This window comes from Musa acuminata, chromosome BXJ1-9 (genome assembly GCF_036884655.1).
Source record: "Musa acuminata AAA Group cultivar baxijiao chromosome BXJ1-9, Cavendish_Baxijiao_AAA, whole genome shotgun sequence".
Classification (NCBI taxonomy): domain Eukaryota; kingdom Viridiplantae; phylum Streptophyta; class Magnoliopsida; order Zingiberales; family Musaceae; genus Musa; species Musa acuminata.
In genome coordinates, this window is record NC_088335.1 from 6,549,534 (window position 1) to 6,571,460 (window position 21,927).

At 36.0% G+C, this 21,927-nt stretch overlaps 1 protein-coding gene and 1 long non-coding RNA gene across 4 annotated transcripts; both read right to left on the bottom strand.

Annotated features, from left to right (window-relative positions):
• Positions 1–709: 709 nt before the first annotated feature.
• LOC103997311 (uncharacterized) lies at positions 710–16,588 on the bottom strand. Of its 3 annotated transcripts, XM_065082470.1 has the most exons (16): positions 16,122–16,587; positions 13,208–13,650; positions 10,074–10,273; positions 9,714–9,875; positions 7,129–7,443; positions 3,888–4,046; positions 3,655–3,804; positions 3,330–3,527; positions 2,970–3,152; positions 2,665–2,853; positions 2,473–2,571; positions 2,139–2,276; positions 2,008–2,041; positions 1,243–1,917; positions 1,046–1,161; positions 710–967 (listed from the first exon to the last, which is right to left on the bottom strand). In XM_065082470.1, the coding sequence occupies exons 1-13, from the start codon at positions 16,453–16,455 to the stop codon at positions 2,026–2,028; spliced, it is 2,586 nt and encodes an 861-aa protein (XP_064938542.1). In that variant the 5' UTR covers positions 16,456–16,587; the 3' UTR covers positions 710–967; positions 1,046–1,161; positions 1,243–1,917; positions 2,008–2,025. The 3 variants fall into 3 exon arrangements, with proteins under 3 accessions (XP_064938542.1, XP_018686852.2, XP_018686853.2); XM_018831307.2 differs by having other exon boundaries at positions 710–1,161; XM_018831308.2 differs by lacking the exons at positions 710–967; positions 1,046–1,161; positions 1,243–1,917 and having other exon boundaries at positions 2,139–2,272; positions 16,122–16,588.
• A 2,270-nt stretch (positions 16,589–18,858) lies between these two features.
• Positions 18,859–21,293, bottom strand: LOC103997310 (uncharacterized). The gene is made up of 2 exons (XR_672646.3): positions 21,157–21,293; positions 18,859–19,067 (listed from the first exon to the last, which is right to left on the bottom strand). It is a non-coding gene; the product is annotated as an uncharacterized LOC103997310 (long non-coding RNA).
• Positions 21,294–21,927: the final 634 nt, after the last annotated feature.

The following is a 21,927-nucleotide window of genomic DNA, read 5'->3' on the forward strand; positions in this document are numbered from 1 at the left end:
ACCATCACTACAATAGCTACCCACATCATCACCGTTTGTCACCAACATTAAAATTACTTTTTTACTTTTGTCACTAATATTAAAATTATTTTTTTACATATAATTTTTGTGTTATTTATGGACGTGCTATTTCTTTCGTCGATAAAGTCGATGATATTTGAATAAATAAAGATAAATATCTAGGATCTTAATATAATTTTTTTAAAATCTAAAAATTAAGATAATCTAACTACAAGCATAAAATTAGCCCCTGATTCCCCGTCACAAGTCTTAACGCGAAGCGAGAGTGATTCGCTATGCCGAATCCTGCACGTGTAAAGCTTAGAGCACTAACGAAGCAGCCGCATAAAATTACTTGATGTATAAAATTGTCCCACGGTAAGTGTATATATATATATATAGCTAGAGTTGTTTTAAGAGTTATAATAGAGTAACCATTTCATTTTATTATAGTTTCAATCGGTTTCCAAGTAAATGCTTGTAACTGGACCAATTCTTAGAATCAGTCTTACTTTTTGTAACACATTATTTAAAAATAATCAAACAGTATTTTATACTTGTAACTGGACCAATTCTTAGCTTTTGATCCCACTCAATTCCTACTTGCAACCATAAGCTGTAAATCTAATATGTGAAAAAAATCTTGAGATGCCCATACAAACACCACTGTAATAAAAAAAAAATGGGTAAAAGGTACAACTTTCGCAAAAGACCAAATAAAAAGTTAAAAACTTAACTGTGAAGTGACAATTATGACCGAATGTACAACAAAGAATCAGAAAAAAATTAATGCAAACAACTTCGTTTTGCTTTTCATACATAAATATTGGTTAAAGAAAGTCAGAAAACAAAAATCCTTAGTAGAACAAAAAATTTGAGATCAAACGTTCTCTGAGTTGATCTCCATTGCGCCAATGTATTCTACAATAGCAAATTGAGGACAATGCACAGCGGGTCACGTTCCTGGCTGCATGAAACTCACGACAATTACCTGTTTGAGGTGCATACACTTCATAAACGTGAAGCCAATGAAGATAAAACTCACGGAAGCATCATCTTCTATCCAAAGCCCAAAGCCGATTAGACAATGTCAACTGGCAAGTGGGAAATTCCCACCTGGTTTCCCATTTGTTTAAGACAGCACAACTAATATCAGTAGACCTGCAATGACATGGATTAGGCTGAAGCTTTGCATCATTTATATGCAAAGGGCCAAAAGAGAAGGCTTAAGGTTTGCCATACCTGAGAGGGCACAGAAAAGAATAATCTTGGTCATTTCTGTGATGATACTGAATAAGATTATGCTACGGTGGGCATGATCGTCAAGTAGCCGAGATCATTTAATCCTGGTATCATGTCAGTACAAAATTGCAGATAATCTAGGACCAATTCTCATCAGCAAAAAGTTAGCACTTCATCCAATGCCATCTTATCCATTTCATTTATAAACAGAAACACTCCTCTTATCAAAGACTAGCAGGCCTCACCAAAGATGCCTCAGCTGACCATAAAATATTATTAAGCAATTAATGGATGCACAGCTGAATGAATACTTGCATTCATCTCTTTCAAAATGTCCTAACATCTCTGTGTTTTCACTTGGTTGCTGCAATTTATTTGGCAGCCTGTGTGTTCTCTTTGGTAACTATACATTTCTGTTTTCTTTTTGCTTTCTTATAAAATGTGGCAAGAAGAGATGAATCATCATCATCATCATCACCACCACCACAACATATAGCTATCGTCTTAAATGGATCCTCAGCAGCTTGTGTGTTCTCTTCAAACACCATATTTTCTCCTTTTCTTTTTTCTTTCTTATTAAATGCCATGAGAAGAGATGAATCATCAACATCACCAACATACATAGTTCTGGGAGTTCCTTTGCACTGCATCTTATTTTTTCTTCTTACGTTTTCACTGGACAAGACAATTGATGCACCAAAAAGATTTGAGTGGCAATCTAACAACAATCTTCCGAGAAGAAAATGATATTTGAGGATTACTTACCAAGAATTCCCCCCTTGATCATTTGCTCCAGGTCCTATGCATTTTAGGAGGTTATAGCCGAGAAGATGATAAGCTAAATTTAATATTTATCAATGAAAAACAGAAAGCTAGGAATGCTTAGAGAAAACTACCTTGATTTGGTATTTCTTGCCCTCTGACTGTGATTAGTCATGATGGCAGAATAATCTGTCTCAGAAACCAGTAGACTGTCACCAACAGTTCCACCAGCAATAGTTTCTAATGCCCCACTTTTTAATTGTTCGTGCTTCCTTTTTGCAAGTCATTGAAAACAAAATGACTCAAAATCAGAAATGAACCCCTTTTTCATTAATACTAGAGCATTCAAGATGTTGAGCAATACTCAGTTATGCCAGAGACCTTTTTTGGAAAATTAATGTAGTTAAAACTTAAAACTATACAAGATGCTACATCAGAAATTATTGCTAAATATTTTATCCTCGTCACCTTTTGGCTCTTTTACTCCAGCAACCGATGCTCTCTGTAGCAGAATTGTCAGCACTTGTATCCGGTACTAAATGTCTGTCAGTACTTTGTTGATTTTCACTGTAAAAAGGACAATGTAACATATAAATTCCACAACTTAAAGGATGATAATTTGACTCCACCACCTGATGTTCAGTATTTTGATCCACAAACCTCAATGTTATATCCGTTGTCCCGCCAATGCGCACACCTTCTGTAGAAGCCGAGTTTACAGCAGTTGTAAGTGACATGCTGGCTGGAGCTATATCGGATGAAGTATTTATCATGCAATCCTTTGTTGAATTTTCTTTAAGATGACTTCCGGATTTAACTCTTGATTTTCTTGGTCTTTTATCACTAGACCTTGATAAAATAAACAAAAGATAAAATACAGGATGAGGATCTAGAATAATATATAAGTACAAACGGAATCATATACAAATTGTGACCATAGAGTCCAGTGTCTTAATTGATAATACCTTGATCTTTTATTCCCTGATCTGCAGATACCAAGATGCTCAGTGGAATTAGATTCTGTGCTTGGTAGATGAGCCAAGTCAGCAGGAACAGTATCAGTAAAATTATTTATATCCTGATCCTCCATTGAATTTTCTTTAATGACTCTTCTGGACTTAGCTTTGGACTTCTTTGGCTGATGATCACTGTCAAGGTGGGCATTAGAAAAAAAAGGTTAAAAATGAGAACTCAGTCAGATAATAAGATCTTCAAGGTGAATTTACCCAAAATCATCAAGGCTTAATAATATATGATCAAGGACTAAGCACAAAGGAATGGCGACAAAATTCAAAGAATACTTATGTATATCTAAAGAATAGTACCTTAGCTTTTTCTTCCTAGCTTCCACATAATCAGTTTTTTCAGATATAGTAGAATTAACGATTGATGTAAAGTCATTTGGACCAATTGCTGGTCGCTCACTTTCTCGGTCTACAAAGTTGGATATAAGTGCAGTCTTCTTTATCTGTGCCACAGCTTGAAGCAATTTCACTTCTTCTGGAAGCAGAATCTTCCATCTCCTGTACACCCACAGTTTGAAGTATTATCTTAAACTCAGAAGTAAATTAATTACTAAAGATACACATCACAGCCATGGGCTGCCCAAACATAAAAACTCTTTTAAGCAATAAATGATGGTGACAATACCTCCTGCATTGGTTATCAGTGCGTGGAGGTATGCAAGCAGCAATTTTAGACCAACAATTTCCATGAACTGCTATTGCATCCAACAACTTGGCATCCTCTTCTGCAGTCCATGGATTTAAATTTAAAGCTGGATCTAAACAGTTAAGCCACCTGCCACCAGAATAAAGCTACTTGGAATCACCTTGACATAATAAATTATACTTATCTGCAGGTAAAAACAACAACACTGCTACCTTTCTCGACATTGGACTTGTGTCCGACCCGGTGCAAACCAAGCTATCTTGTTCCAGTTCTTGGCCCCAAAGAGCATAACTGCTACTTTTAGCTGTTTATCCTCGTCCACAGACCACCTACCTACTTTCTTCCTCTCAGGGTTAAGGGTTTTTTTCCACCTGCAACAGTGTGATCATAAATTTTATTTAAACAGATGAAAATAAGACACCAACTACAATCTGTAGTGTTCAACCATTTGAAGTCTGCAGATGAGTATACAAGTATACAACAATTATAATCTTTACAAAAAGTTAATGTGGCTGAGATGGAGAAGTGGTGTTATCATAAAGAAAAGGAAAACAACACCAACCCTTGAGTCAAATAGTGAAATCCTCTTAATAAGTTCTAGTAAAAAAATCTCTCTTTCAGTGACTAAAAATAATGCATGTAGTTTACTCTATAATACAAGGAGAAAAGATCTCCCAAATCAATAATAGATTAAGTTAAATAATAAAGAAAAGGTTAAATACTTCAAATGGATCTTATTTTAATTGCATATTGATTAAGTTCTCAAGCATGCTTCAAGAGCTTACAACTGCTAGATAACTTGTGGGGAACTTGCCTTTTACGATAAACTTGTGTCTTCCAAAATCCCATCAATAAAAGAGACCTCTATGACTCTCCTAATATGACTTCTTAAAAATCTTTTCTAACCTATATCACAATCATATTAGGAAATACATAGACAAAACTGGACTCCCAAGACTTCCCAAATGATCAACCAAAAATAGTGACCATTTAAAGTAAAGAAGCTTGATTTGCCCTCTTCCTTTTGAACTTGATTAGGACTGGGTTAAGCAAGCTCCAGTTGCTCCATTTTTACACCCCTCTAATCCAAGTTGTCTCCAAGGTGGACACAGACCATGTTGCCTCACTCATGTTCTTTAACTTTGCGACACCTTTCCTTTTGAACATTTTGGGGAAAGATGCTGATGTCATTGTAGGAAAATAAATCATGATAGGCTTCATCATTCATAACTTGTCAACAACAAACACATTGGCCCCCATGAAATCAATCTTGAACCTCAAGAAGAGTAGAAAGCTGTCATGCACAGCTTTCCATGTTTATCTTCAAACACCAAAGACAAAAATGTTGATGTGGTGGGCACAACAGCCTCATTTGCTCGTGCTCCAAAAACTGAGTTATCAAATGTTGCTATCTAAAAAGAGGAACAAATAAAGGGAGAGAATGTACAGGATTAACCAGCTGCTGGTATGTGGTTTTGTTGTCAATTCTTTGAATTCTTATTCAGATTAATGGGACTGTCTAATTATGATAAATCCAAAATTAGAAAAAAAGAAATAAAAAAAAATCTACACCTATTACCACTAGGATTTAGTGAGGAGGCTTGATTGACCTGGTTATTCCTTCTAAAAAAATCAAGCCCATATGTTATGAGGCATCAAGAAAGAAAATTATCATGTAAAAGTGATTGAGTAATAGACTAATAACAAGAACTCTACCAAAACCAAACAACATACATTTCCAGAATGATGAATAAAAATTTTGATTTTTTATCACAGTTTTTATTTAAACAACAATACATTTATAAGAGGTTCTTTCAGCAGACTCCAGTAAAATTTCCAATTTGATTCATTTTCCTTTTAATGCTATTCAAAACAGAAGTTAAATTCAGGTAATTAAATCATATATCACACTGTTCTATCAATAGTTGCATCCTTATAAACTCTTGGTACCCACTCTGTCACTACTGCACTTGCTGGAAAATCATATTCCAGTTGTATCATCACCAGCCCCCAATAAAAGCATTAGTGCCAAACAGCACAGAAAAAAGCACTTAGTGTGCCTAACCTAACCACGTCAACCATCTAGATCAACAACAATTTTCATAACTACCAAGGCAAAATATCCATATAGTCAACCCCAAATGGTTGGGACTTATGACTTTGTTGTTGTTATTATTGTAAGTTGTAACTACCAAGAGTATGCTCAAAGCACTAGTAACCAAGGTTCACCGTACTGCGACATACCACTTGGTACAGGTGGTATACACTAATCCAACAGGAGACTGGTATGGGTAGTACATCAGTACACCCTCATGTACTATATGTTGGTACACTCAATATGGCTTGATATAGCTCGGTACGTACCGTACTGACAGCTGATTAGTACACCGATACAGACTGATAAGGTGAACCATGCTAGTAACCCTCCTAGTGGATATAGGAGCTGTTGCAGCAATCCAGTAAATAAGTATTTAATGCATATACCATCCTCTTACAGGAAGCAGCATTCTTAGAATACAAACTGTTAGTATGCTATCAAGTATCAGCAACTGCAAGAAAAAAAAAAGAAAAAAAACAACTTTGTCATTGCATATGCAAGGCATGAATCATAAGATGGAATTGCCAGACTGACAGATACTATTACCTTGTTTATGCTGATATTGTGTATACTTATCTTAAAGATCTTCCGCTCAACTAATACATAGTAGATCATATTTAACATCAGATTATCAGAATTTATTCAACTTATGTTATATTATAGAATTAATCTGGAGTACTATCGGGAGAATTGAGGTCTCAATCCTACCATATAAAAATCATTCACAGAGGCTCCAAACTAGTGATCAACTCAATAATATATGATCTACTATGTTAAATAAAAAATATTCAGATATATTTTGTGTGTCCACCAAATTAACACAAAATAACAGTATAAAAAGCATTGATACATGAAAGTACAAACTAGACTACTTCACTAGTCATTAAATGGGTGAAACTTGAAACAGATGATATTAGATTAATATACAAAAAGTTCACCTGCTTTGATAGCTTTATATTACTGATCAAATACAGCATACCTATGCCATTAATATTTCTTAATGTTTCCTCTATATGCATATATTAAAATACTTTGAGAATATAATATTTCACTTATCGTCTTAGGCTCCTAGGCTAATGTATTTGGATCAACAAGTTTGTAAATGTCATTTGTTAACGGTCTACAAGACATTGTTTCTCTAACAAGTTAACTAGCTATCCAAATAATCAACAAAAGAGCATCAATTAAACGCAAAAACTTAGGACAAATTGCTAAAAAAATCCGGGGCATAATAAATAATACATAAAAAAAACAAATTTAAGAATGATCAAATAGTAGTTTATGGTTCTCCTATAAGCAAAACTAAAAAAGAATAAGAGATTTAGAAAAATTTTAAACGAAAATTTTGACTTTACCTATTAGAACACTGAGGACCTGTACGGCCTTCTAGACAAGAAGCTATGAACTGCCACTTATTATCACCATAGTTCTCGACAGCCGCAGAAAGCTTCACATCATCTTCTTCTGTCCACTCCTTTTTCAGAATATGAGGATTTAGACTCCGTTGATAACGTAATAAACATTGAAATGGTGTTCTGTGTGTGCCCAATAGAATTGAAATATCTATCCAATTGTAAATGCCCCTTTGTTGAACAATAAACAAAAGCTTCTTATCCTCCATTACTGTCCAAGGACTGTGATTAATCATCGGATCTTCACAGTTTAACCACCTAAGGAAAAGATAAAATGAATGAGAAAGATTAAAGTGCCTTCACTCTTGAGAATGACGAGGCAATTCTGAGAAATAAAACAGGCACCCAAAAATAAAGACGTCACCATAAAAAACTATGAATTGGAATGGTCGATCAGCTACAGATCAAAGAGTTTCAGATTCAAACATGATGTACAATGAAGTCCGGTAAAAGAATTCTTGGGTCTACTTAGCTTCATTTAGCAACCATTACAACCCACTAATCCAAAATCATAGCAATAATGAATCTGTCTCAAAATTTATAGTGTCAATTCCCGGCTATGGAACCCAAGTCCACCTTATTTACAATGTCATGAGGGCCAAATTGATACACATGCATCTGACTTTTACAAAGATTGGCCCTTCACTAATTGTAATTAAACTAACTTGATATACTAGTGAACAATGTCGTCATGATCCAAAACCAACATCACATAAATCAATATTCAACAAAATGTCAATACCATTTAGTGGATAAATTTTTGTAACAAGTAATAAGGATTGCTGCAAGTAAAATTCTTTGAAAAAAGAAAGACTAATCTACTGTCATAACAATCCATTGAACAATGTTACACGGGGAAAATAATTATTCATGTATCAGACCTTCATCTAATTTCAAGTTCAGGCCAGTGTTGTACTTGATTGCATAACACTTAGACTGTCTTAAGTTAGACATGCATACGGAAGAAAGAGCACAAATAGGAAATGAACTCAAGGATGGCGATTAACCCTCTCCGCCAACTTAGATGTTCAAGCTTTCCAATAAATTACAAAGCAAATCAATTTCAATCCAGACTAAGCCAATTGGACTGGGATAAGCTACACCAAGTCAAAGAATCCTAATTCTCAGTATAATACCAAATCACTGAAAAATGGTTGGAGTTAATCAGAATTTGCAGGCATTAGCCAATTTTTTAGGAAAAAATCAGCCCATTCTGATGATTCAAAGTTGATTCCATCCAATTCTGAAATCTAATTTTATCAATCAATATTGATGGAATTGTAGCCATGAGCCAATTTCAGAGAAGGAGAATAAAATGAGGTGGAAAGATCGAACGAGGAAGGGGAGCTAGGAGGTTGTTGCTCATTTGCACTGTGATCATATTCATACCAGCATTTGTTGTCCATGCCACCTTCCCCTCGCCTCGAGGAAGAGGAGGAAGCGGTGGAGGAGGAAGAAGAAGGAAGAAGCAGTGGAGGAGGCAAAGGAAGAAAAAGAGAGAAGAGGAGCAGCAGAGGTGGGAGTGTACCTAGGAAGGAGGAACACTGTGATCACGGCATCGCGAAGCAATGGCGGTGGCATCGGCATCGGCATCATGAAGCAACAGCATTGAGAAATAGCAGCGGCAGCAACGACGCCATGAAATAGTGATAGCAATGGTGACAGCAGCTTAACCGTGAGAAGAGAGCTTGTGATTCCTATTTTAGGTTTTTCCTTTTCTTAATATCGAGTTGGACGAGCCCCACTGCTATTTTCAATTTTTTATTTTTGTCGAATTGGACAATATTGTCAAAAATGGGGGTGGTCTGTATACCAGCCCAAGCCCGGACCGCTACGTACTGCCCATTTCACACCATTTTGGATGGTACAACAATTCTTATATATATGTTCAATTTTTAAATATTGACCTTAGTTTCTTTACCTGTTTCCGAAAAAATCATGTCAGATATCAAATAAATTAATACAAGAAGCTTATTGATACAGTCTTGGTGGTTAAATACCATCAATAAGTAGATGTAAAGGAATTACAACTTTAAGTAAATTAATGCAGGTAGTTGTCAGTCACATTTCTACTTGAGTTTGATAGTGGAATGTGTTGAGGCAAGGGAATGAAATAGAATGGAAAAATCAACTATGGTAAATATTTTCAAGTCAGACTGCCCTATGCAGTGTGAAGAAAAACAATGTTCAAAGCAAGGAGTGCAACCTTTATCAAGAACTGGCTGATATGATACCAATATAATGGATGGTATCCTAAGCTGTGCTATTCATGTCCGGTCTGGTCCTGTCCTTAAGCGAACCAGAAAATATTGGTCTGCACCAACTGATACAATCAAAATTTGATTCCATAGTTTGAAGCTATTAAGTTGTCTAAATAAGATTAGCAAATTGTACAAGTAACAAACAAATAACCTAGAAGGACGCAGAAACACTAATCAACAGAAAGGTAAATTATGATTGGCATAACAAAAGGATAAAAATTAATATGTATAAGTGATATTATAAAACACATTTAAATAAAACTTTACCTTGCTTCACATTCTGTACCAGAACGGCCCATGACATACATGGAAGCCAGCCGATTCCAATTTACCAAAGGCATGAAAGATCGAATTTTTTCAGGCGTGAACTCAAGATCACTTAATGTTGTTGCAGACATTATGCTTGAGTCTGTAATACCCTCTTCATCACTGCATGTGGCATAAGAATAAAAAAAAAATCAGGTAAAATAAGCCTTAAAAAATAAAGTTATTCAGATGAAAATTTATCAGTAAACTTTTAACCAGCATAATACTTTGGTTAAAAGCCTTCTTGTAGCTTGGAAATCACCAAAGCATAAAGCATATAACGAAAATAGGAAGAAAGACTTCCACAAAGCAAATACATACCTTTCCATATTCATCGAGTTCAAAATCAACATCTCTTGGTACTGTTGCTTTATTCCCTTTGCAAGATTTTCTTTCTCAATCTTTGACCATGGTTGCTTACATAGTGAGACAGGGAATCTTTCAAGTACCATTCTACATCTTAAAATATGAGAGTTTTCACCTGGACCAAAATGTAAGGCAGGAAGCTTCTTCAAAGTAGTCTGCAAATAGCCAAATGCTCTCTTAGCTAATGGGCATTGGGTTCTATTAAATTCTACAAAACCAATAATGATGTAAAAGAAAAGACTAGTAACCAGAGAAAGAACTGACTGCATGAAGATTGACCAAATAAACATTCACATGGATAAAACACAATGGTGCATAAACCAGTACATCAGAAATTTATTACAGTAGCACCTATACCACAACTTCATGGAAGTTGTGGTAATTTATGTTTTATAAATAAGAAATCAATATAAGATAAAACAAGATATATGCAGGATAATTAATGACAATACAGTCCAGTTCTGTCTAATCTCTGCTTAAGGTTTCAAGCATTTTTTTTTCATTCATTTGTGACAGCACACAAAAAGCAACAATCATAACCATAGTGTTCCTCAGAAATTTTTTTATTTACAAAAAGAAAATGCTTATTAATTTCTGAAAGGACACTTTTCATTTCATAAAAAAAAAAAGGATACATCATTTTAATCTTAATGGAAGAGGTCCCAAAAATAATCATAGAAATGCACTCATATATATAAGTTACCAGTAACCAAGAATTTAAACAGATTTCAGATTGATATATATTTCAATATAGATACTTAGTTGGACTGGTGACTACCATTCAAGGCATACCAGTCCAGCTGGTACTTAAATACCTACCAGTAACTATTCTAAGCAATGTTTTTATCATACTTCTCCTATTATGCAAATTCTGCACCTACGCAGATTTAAACAGACAGCATAAGGAAGTAAGAAACAGTCATCTAAAATTGAAATCACAAACTTATAATGCACTGGTCAACTTTTTAACAATCTACATAACCAACAATGCCAATGGCAGCCCACATATAAAACTGTAAACCAACAAATGGCTTTGGGTACTAAAAAACGCAAATCTCCTTGAACTATGTAACAAACATTTTGAAGATTTCATGTGTTAGTCAGAAAAACATGTGCAGGTCCTCCTCTCTATATCTCAATATATTCCCTTTCTGTGAAAAAATATATATATAAGCTTTTGTTGTTGACCTTCTAAGCATAAATTACATTGATTTTCAGAAATATGGATGAAGATACCTCACATTCTGAATGATGATTTAGCCAAAATCAGAAGAGATCCATTTTCATAAAAGATATGCCAAAGCTTATGCTGTCAGCTAGTTAACACAACCTCTTGAACATGCACGCACCAGAACTTGAACCGGTACAAAAGAAGAAGATACATGCAATTATGCCAAAATATTTATGAAGCTCTATAACAAAAGACTCTATATTTAACTCTAACATTTACCAACTCATACATATTAGAATTTCACACTGATGATCATGTCTTTCACTCAACTGAATTATATATATTGAGGTTTTTTACGGATATGTACATCAGTTATAACCACCATATAACTTCTTTGTGAAGCAAATAACCATAAATATTGCAAATGAACATGAAGTATGCTTGTTCACTCCTATCTCATTAAAACAGCCAATAGTAGATTAGATATCTGCCTTGCATGTACATCGGTTATAACCACCATATAACTTCTTTGTGAAGCAAATAACCATAAATATTGCAAATGAACATGAAGTGTGCTTGTTCATTCCTATCACACTAAAACAGCCAATAGTAGATTAGATCTCTGCTTTGCATGATTACTTTGGTTTTAATGTGCATACATTGGAATTCGGGCCCATAAATGTTTCATTGTCAGTGAGGAGACATCCAAGTGTTCAAAGCGTTTGCACAGTTCAATAGATCAGGGGTTCAAGTCCCATTGTAAGAGTCTAGTGTGCATGTTATGTAATGCTTAAAAAGGAGAGATAAATCTGAAAAATAAAAGTGTGTTTCCATGTGCTTGTACATGAACATATAGGGTGTAAACGAGCCAAACAATGAGCAAAGTAAAGCATAATCCAAATATATATCACAGATAATTATGATCAACCAAAATCATCAAAGATTCACAACTCAAGTTCAAGATGTACTCAACAGTAATCCTTCATGCAGAAACACACATATCCTTCTTAGCATGATGAAAGAAAAATAGAGAAAGTATATTAAACAGCTTTCCTTTCATTGGCAAGCACCGTTGCAAAGGAACAGAGCAGCTTTCATTTAAAGAGGACCAAAACTTAGATCAAGAAAGCAAGGATCAGGATAGCAAAAGGAGGGAAGGAAGGACCAATCATCCATGGTGACAATGTTGTTTTAAGGTCAGAATGACATTGCAATCGAGGTTAGAGCTACAATTATACCAGTGTCCAAGGAAGGGGGCTTGAAGATGATGGTCAAGAGGTCTTACTGGTGGAGTGCACAATAAGCCAACTTACTCTCCCACATTGGAAGAAGAGAGCCATTAGAGCCACCACAAGCACTCCTCAGAAATAGAAGACAGCAAATGTCTTAAAGTTCATCATTTTATACTGGTCTGAGGGGAAATTCTAATCATTGAATCAAACTCATCAAGCAAAATTGAAGTAGAACTAAGTCATGAGCCCTAAGAAGCAGCCATAGTTAGATCCCATATACATGAGATACAAATATTGTTGGATCAAGGCCAACTTGAGTGAGACCAAGTAATCATGGGCTTGTGTAAATTGGCTCGTTAACCATACAAATATATAATTCTCGTTCAAATTTGCCTCTTTAATCTTTTCAATGGGCCTAGCCTGAGCTGGGCCTGAGCTTGAATACAAACTCTTCATGAAAACAGAGCTTTTTGAATGACCCTAAACAGATAGGCATAACTCTGTATATGCAGATGTGCACTGTAAGGTCCCATATAAAATCTAAGAGTGTACATAGGCACATGTTATAGATATAATACACGAGGAATATATAAACCAAACATGTACATATATGTACACAAGTCTAAGTAATTTTCAATTTGTTTCAAAACAGAGAGTTGAAGTATCAAATATAAGAATCTCTATACCTTTGAAGAATTTTCAGATGTAGGTTTCTTCACAGATATTAACTTAACACGAGGGTCCTTCCTTTGACATAAAACATTCATCACTTTCCTTTTGCAGGCAACCTGAAAGTTCATAAGACATTTGATACGTTCTTTCAGTTCTTTATTTTTTTCAATCTTTGCTTCGATTTCTATCAGCTTCCTCCTAATAAGTTTCTGACATGACCTGTTCTTCTTGAGAGCATCAACAAAATTCTGAGCAGACTTTGGGAACTTAGGAGGCATCAAATCCCTAACAATTGAATTGCATTCTTCATGCTCTAGGGTGTGTGATTCATTATAACTGTAGCCAAGCTCTTTGCTCAATTCTGTGGATCTATTAGGAGTTTCAGGCCCACACACATCAATACCAACAGCTATCTCAGGTTCTTCTAGAAGTTTTCCAGGCTTCTTCCTCAGAGAATCTGCAAGAACAAATAAAAATAACAGTGACTCCAGTATAAAACATGTAAAGATCTCTTAACATATTGTATGGAAGCCTGGAAAGATCTAAAGGAAGAATTAATGACATGTCTAACAAGAACGAAAAAAAAACTATCAACGCTAACAACCATAAAGTGGAAAATTGATTATCAAGCCAAGAGAGACAAGAAAAGAAGAACATAACAGAAGAAAATTAGAAAAAACAATAAGAAGGATCAATAAGAAAGTTTTCCACTTCAGGTGGAGTTCGACCCACCTGTTTTGTAATCAATCTAACAAAACTTGTTCTTTAATAGTAGCTTGGAAATGACTGCCTCATAACCAACATTATTTTATTTGTTCGATGTAACTAAATCTTATATAAGTACGAGCGGAACTGATTGGTGACACCAGGAATTTTCAAAGAGACCGCAATCATAAGCTAATAACCAAATAGTTAATTTCCCATCTCTTGTCCTCAAGACAGTTGGCATCTCTTGTCCTCAAGACAGTTGGCAATGAGTTATTTTCTTGATAATGAGAAACAGTTTGTTACCAGAGGGATTAAAGTTTTGACAATATGATGCCAAACATATGTGCCGCATCATGTAGTGTCATATGCGGAACATGTCCAGTGTCAGATGCTTCTAATTTATCAGAGTTTGCACTAACTGATATCCTCCTGAATTATGTTGAATCAGATTGAAGTTTTTTTTTTTTTAATTGATGGTCTAAGTTGCAGAGTTTACAGCCAAGTGTCTGCTAGGTCAGTGTCCAAACAGCTCAAGAGAATCATTTCATTCAAAACAAGGTTTATTTTTCATCAAGCTCTTTTTTTCATTTTAATGAACCAGGCATTAACAAATCTAAATAAATCATAAACACCTAGAAGAGAGTAGAAAACAATAAGGCCTACCTATCTAGTACCCTGGAAGGTATATGATCAAGGGTGTCAGTACATTTATTAAACCCTTATAGATCCATTCAATTCTTCACCCACTTAAGATGTGGGACTAAATTAGGGCATTACAAGTTCAGAATCAAACCCTTATAAATCCATTCAATTCTTCATCAACTTAATATGGGATTAAATTGGGGCATTACAATCCATCCTCATCGAGGACCAGCTGTTAGTAATCAAATAAAACCCATATAAGTCCATTCAATTCTTCATCAACTTAAGATGTGGGACTAAATTAGCGCATTACAAGCCCAGAATCAAACCCTTATTAATCCATTCAATTCATCAACTTAAGATGTGGGATTAAATTGGGGGCATTCCAATCTATTCTCGTCGAGGACCAGCTGTCCATAATCAAATGAAACCCACAATAAGTCTATCCAATTCTTCATCAACTTAAGATGTGGAACTAAATTTGGTGGCTCCGCATTATAAAATATCCTCTAACCTTGTCTATGGATAGGACTTTCCTACTTGGGGCCCTCACTATACTAAATACTAAGTCACCTCTAATACCATTTGTTAAGTCCTGATCAGATTGGTTCTGACCCATTAACCTGTTGAGACCGAATTACTGGTCCAAAATACCTAAACCCAAATTAACGATAGTAGACCGATTAAGCACTTGCTTCCGATGTGGGACTAACCTTAGGGTGTCACAAAGGGTCGATAGATGAAAGAAGATGGATCTTCTTGAATCTAGTTACTCCAGAATTATAAAAAGACCCATCCATGTTGGCTCAAATTGAACAAAATTTGCAGCTACTTCAATAAAGAAGCAATGATTGCAATAGAATTATTAAGGATCAAGCATAGACATTTGGGCTTCTAAAGAGAGGATGAAAACTGAGAATAGCACCAATTAGCTAGCAAAATGAAAACTCAAGAAAAAAAAATTAGGAATTGTATTTTCAATCCAGCAAATCCAATTACCAATCAGAAAGATCAATGCTGAATTCGGCCCATTTCATATCATTTTACACCCCTAACAGGAAGTTAGCATTCCTTTGAATAATTCTATCGTGTAAAATGTTGAAAGATACATCTATCTTAAAATTCATCATAATACATTTGTTTAGTCTAATTGGTCAGAGTTGTACTGAAATTAACAAAAGAATAATTGTCAGTAGTTCATTTGGTTCTCATACTAAAAGCATTCATTTGATGGGGTGGATTCCAATCCCCGTTCTCCTTAATACTTGTCCTTACTCGTAGAAAATCTACATATTATATTGTGCCATCGGGCAAACGCATGTAAAATTTGTTAAAAAAAAACCCTACTATAATAATCAGATTAAAAAAAAGCTCAGCTATGCACCAACGCATTCATTCAAGTATCAAATATTCAAGACTTCAAAGATAGAACACAAGCAATCCACCTACTATAATAATCAGATTAAAAAAAAGCTCAGCTATGCACCAACGCATTCATTCAAGTATCAAGTATTCAAGACTTCAAAGATAGAACACAAGCAATCCAGCCACAAACGATCAGAAGGGCAGGAAGCGTACCGCTCTCGAACTGCTTAAACCTCTTCTGGACTGCACGAAGGGTTTCGAAATCATCCTCACAATTAGACTCCTGCGGGAGATTACTCGAGGGCTTGTTAGAAGGCAAGGAATTCAGAGCCGGGGAGGGCGAAGAGAACCGCTCCCGCAGGCGAAGGAGGAGGCCGGCATCGTCGGTCCCGCCGCTCTCCGGTCCGGATTCTGATTCGGAATCGGATCCAGCACCGCCTACGTTGGAGGGGTCAGCGCCGGTGAGCATGCAGGCCCTGCGCAGTGCCTCCATGTCCGCGTCAAAGGCGTCGTCCCGGTCGCTCCCAGAGGAGGAAGAGGACGCCATCCGGAAGGAGGCCGGTCGCAGGCGATCGAAGGGAGGGGAATTTAAGTTAGGGTTCAAGAGGACGAGTGCGCGGGGGAGGAGCAGCGATGGTACGGCCGACGAGCGCAAGGCGAGGCGCCGATTTACGAGGGAGGAGAGGCGCTTAAAAAGAATTCCACGGGAAACGACGACGGGGAATCGAGCATTGCTTATAAGAAGAATATGACTTGTCGTGGTCCAACCGGGTTCAGATTCATCGAACCCGACCTTATTGGGCCGTTAATTCCCGCTCTCATGACTTGACGCAACACACCAGCGCTGCCACCTGTCGCCGAAGCCCTCCCATGACGGTTTTCCACAAAAAAAAAAAATGCTACAGGAACCCGCGAGGCAGTGTGCGTCATCGTCGCTTCGTCCCGACATCTCAGCCCTGGAACACCACCACAGGCAAGCGATGCTACTTGTTCCGTCTCGAAACCTCCTCGCATCCCTCCTCCACAAGCATCGTCATTCTCCCCAAAAATGCCATCTTTTCCCTCCCCAGGAAAATGCCATCTACAAGATAATAGATGAAAGTTGGTTTTAACATAATGGGATGTCAAAAACCAACTGTCCTCCCATATATGAGTAGAGTTTCCATCCCCAATGAACATCATATATAGATAGATAGGCCGTTCCAAGTTGTCCAACAACATTCAAGAAAAAATTCAAACTCTAATTATCCCTTTTAGAAAATTGAATGTTCCAAAGAGAACTGAACTCACCAGCAGACTTGTTCTAAATAGTATATTCATAGTTCAAAAAGCTCTTAATGCTTTGATTTTGCAAGACAAGGCATTTTTAGGTAATATGTAAGTTTTTGACAAGTAGGTGCAACAACTTATGAATATCACCTTTGTCCCCTAACAAATTCTTAATAAAATAAGATATTTTGTTTAAAATGTATTAAGCATTCAAAGCAGAGAGCTTTTCCAATTGGCTAATTTACTTTCGATTTGATTTGCATTGGTTTATGAGTAGATTTGTGAAGTTTAGTGGGAGACATAAGGGTGCCCAAATATTTAAAAGAGAAGCACCCCTCTTTAATATTAAGACTAGTTAAATATATATAAATATATATATATATATTAGAAAAGAAAATTTAGAAAATAAAATCTCAAATATATATATATATAGAAAAGAATATTTACTATATATATATATATATATATATTATTTATTTATTTATTTATACTAGTAAATTTAGAAAAGAAAATCTCAAATTTATGAATGTTAATTTTCAAATTGATAATACTTGTAAGGTTTGTGAAGGATTATCAACACATTAGCACAAGATCAAGGAGAAGCTTTAAAATAAATGATAGCATTATTACTATATATTATATGACCGATTTTAAACTAACATCTTATAAATAAATATATATATATATATATATATATATATATATATATATATTTGAATTTAGTAGAGAGAATTTGAATGATAAAACATGCAAAAGAGCAGGAAAAATTAATGAACTTGCAAGAAAAATTATATAACTTAAATATAATATAAGATATTTTACTTTTGAAGTTATAGATCAAATTGGTAATTTCTTGAACCACTAAAGAATTTTCATGAATGTTTCTATTGAGAATAAAAGCTGATTTCTCTTTAGTTATGATCGATTGAAGCATACGTTCAACCGAAGACTTTAGCTTAAATTCTATAACAAATACTGCATAACAAAATCCTCCAAAAAACACCTTATTCTCTATAGAAAGTTTACATTTGAGGATAAAAACAATGAAGATTTGTTTTCACACATTAAATTATGAAAATTCTTCATAACAAATAGGAAGGAGTCAACAATTCAATTATGTGCCAATGAGTTCTACAAAACTCAAAATCATCAACACCAGACTTTTAACCTTATTTGTATATTTTAATTTTTTTTAATTTTCTTAATAGTGAAGGGTCTAATAAAATTATCTTTATGAATAGGATTGATCTTGGATAAGTAAACCATAAGCCAGAGGCGATCACTCTCTTAGTTTGATCATCCCTATCCAAAGGGATCTATAGAAATCAGGAAAACTGCAATCATATATAACCTTATTATCTATAATAATACGACTGATAACCTCAGCAATTAGAGAAACATGACTACTAACATTTTATCTTCTTCTTCTGGTCACAAAAATAAAATATATTTAATTGAAAGGCTCTCCTCTCTTTCTCTCCCTCTCCCTCTCCCCACAAAGGGTTTCATTGCAGGGGGCATTGTTCCACAAGTGTTCACTTATTATTGCTAGAACCAGCAGACAACAACGGTGAAGGCAGCGTTAATGTCGTTAGTACGTCTTGTTGAGGAGTTTGACAAAACATAGCTCTGAGTATTAGCAATAACAAAACATAGCTCGGCAAAATAAAAGACACCAGTGTAAGTTCCAAATGTAAGGTTCGCATTGCAAGACAAAAATGTCTTTATCAAACTCAATTATCCTGATAAACTAAAAGGAACTAATGGCAGAGTCAAATTACTACGACTACTACTCCAGAGGTGGTGGTACTTGCTTTGGTCCAGCTACTTGGATCTCTGCCTCATCTTTCTGCGCTTCCTCTTGAGTCGCCTCATTCGCTTCTTCTTCCACTGGACAAAGTAGACATATGATAGTTAAAACCATAATTTAAGCAAGAGAGCCATGCTCAAGAGAAGCAAAAACAGTAGCCTGGTTGAGTTTAAGTTGTAACAGTTGAATACAATGTCAAATTCAGTCAACATTAGCTTTTTGATTAAATTTCATTCCAATGGTTTTAAGGCAGAAGTAGTAAACGAGTTATTAAGTAGAGAAAAATGCTGCGGATAGCAAGACAAAAATGAACTTGTAAACGATACAGCAGTCACCACGCCATATAGTACTTGGGGAGAATGCAGGCAATTTCCAAACAAACCCTCACTATGGCTAGATTTTTCTTTTGGCTAGATTTTCCAAACAAACCCGAAAGTCAACTTCACCAAGACATCAACCAAACCAAAGCAACCTTTTGCTTTTGGCTAGATTTTCCAGTGTCCCAAATTTTAATCAGTATTATCAATCTCTCCAAATTTCCCCCTTAACCACTTAGTTTCCTATAAACAAATAACGTTAATTCTTCTTCTAATTATTACATCTCCCAATTCTAACCTCTTTCATGTAAGTGTTTCTATAATCCAAGTTACCAACTGAATCTTTCCGTCATTTTTTAATTTCTTTGCTCGAATAGATCCAAAATAATATGAAAACTCTTGCCTACTTTGCACTACCCAAGCACCGATGTGATATGCCTTGACTAATATGTTGCTAACTGCTAAGCTGTAATCCTAGCTCATAGAATGAGGTAAGCACTGATGGAAAATCACATGAAATCCAAAACAATATGAAAACTCCAGACTACTTTGCACTACCCGAGCGCCAATGTGATATGCCTCGATGAATATGTTGCTAACTGCAAAGCTATAATCCTAGCTCATAGAATGAGATAAGAAATGATGGAAAATCACATGAAATAACCCCTTATTGCCATGACACAAATAAAAGAAAGGTGAAGTTTGATGTCCGAGAGGCCACAAGAGTCAATCTGAGAACTGGAGTATTGATACGAGTCCTGAGGGTTCAATCATCTCCATCCATGGTGTCATTGTCATACGTTATCTCTAGCCCTATCTTTCCCAAAATAATAGCATAAAAAATACATCTATGTGCACCTCTTGCACCCAGTAGAGGTCTGGTTGCTAACTCATCTGTTTGATATTTTAGAAATATTAGGGAAAGGCTTAGATGCTACAGTAAGGTTACTCTACAACATGGATGACCAAGGTTTGAGTCTTAAAAACACTCTCTACTTATCGAGGTGAGGCTACATACACTGAAGTTGGGAAAAGTCATGCACTGAGTTGGCTATTTTAACATGTAAGAAGAATTGCTTACTTCAGCACAGGTACCCTAACTGTCCTGTTTCCAACAGCATATTATTCTCCATCAGCATTTGGCTCTAAAGTTCCATATACTAATACTTCATATATATTCGGGTTAGATGTATAGGTATATATGTATGAACTCACCAGCTCACTGTCAGAAATTACAGAAACAGTTTATTGTTAGTCCACTATATCTATTCTCCAATGATTCATTCTGAAGTGCTCTTCATTCTTAGGTTATATCAACTTATGATTCAAACATGATAAAATGTTAATTACCACGACAAATTCCCATGTCAAACCACAAGAACATCACTTATTTGTCACTGTAATCATGCAATCATGATTTGTTAACATGTATTTCTATTCATCGCACAAAAAAAGACGTAACCTTCAACTGTGACAAAATAACACTTGGAATATGAAGAATTCAGAAAGATAACCACTTCTACAAGCAAAAATCATATACATACAAGGAATCAAATAACGCGGAAACCCCTCGATCCCAAGGTAAGATGACCCAGACGGAGACACATTTCAACAGTTTAGTCAAGAAGATATCCAAAGATTTCAAATCGACCTAAGCAACCCGAATCTCAAAAGCCAGAATCAACTATAACCATCAATAACCCATTTCTGATACTATGACTCCGTATGAGAAAACAAAAAGAGGCCGTGTTGGGGCACGATTCGGATCCAGCAACGGTACGCGAAAAAAAGGAATCGGGCGGAAGAACTGACGCAGAAAGGAAAGGTTGAAGTGCAGAACGAAAATTCGAACCTTCGCTCTCATTGTCGAGGTGACGCTCTCGAGCCTTCTCCGATCTCCGAACCCTCTCTCTCGCGCTTCGAGCCGCTGCGCTTTCCGGAACAAGAGGAGGGAGGCTTTCGTCGGGTATTTATGGAGCTCACGGCTTCAGAAACCCTAATCGAGGATAACAATTGGGTCATGGCTCGAATTGGGCCCGACCCATCTACGTGATTGGGCGGGCCGGTGAGTTGGTTTTTGCCCAAATTTAGGACCAGATGGGTCCAAAGTCATTATGCAATAATTATTAGAATATTTTAAGCATTTCATATTTTTTTTATATTTTTTTAACTCAAATAAATGATGTGTGATTGCAAACTATTGACTTCTACTAAAAATATTATATGGTAACTGATACGGTATATTTTGGCCCAAGACACGTCAGAGTCCGACGCCATCGGCCACAGTCAGAATCCATACTAGGACATTGCTCGGCACGTCATATCTTGGGAATCCCTAAGCAGAGCTGCTCCCGAGACACGTCAAATCAGAATCCGTACCAAGATACTGTTTGGCATGTCTACCACGTCAACCCGCGTACGACCGACTCATGTGTAATACTATAAAGACATCTAGCCAGCATATGGCAAAGGGGAAAAAAAAGATTAATTGATCACTCCAATAACTTGCTCGTCAGAACAACCTCGTCGGGTGATCCCGACGAGAGCTATTTTTGCAGGAAAACCCAACCACCTCACAAAGACGAGCTGCCAACCACCCCGGAGAATGAGAAACGTAGCTCGA

Coding starts and splice junctions, on each gene's coding strand:
- LOC103997311 (XM_065082470.1), bottom strand. CDS start 16,455: ATGGCGTCCTCTTCCTCCTCTGGGAGCGACCGGGACGACGCCTTTGAC. Junction 3,805..3,887: donor CAAGTCCAATGTCGAGAAAG/GTAGCAGTGTTG, acceptor TTCTGGTGGCAG/GTGGCTTAACTGTTTAGATC. Junction 3,153..3,329: donor GCTAGGAAGAAAAAGCTAAG/GTACTATTCTTT, acceptor CCACCTTGACAG/TGATCATCAGCCAAAGAAGT.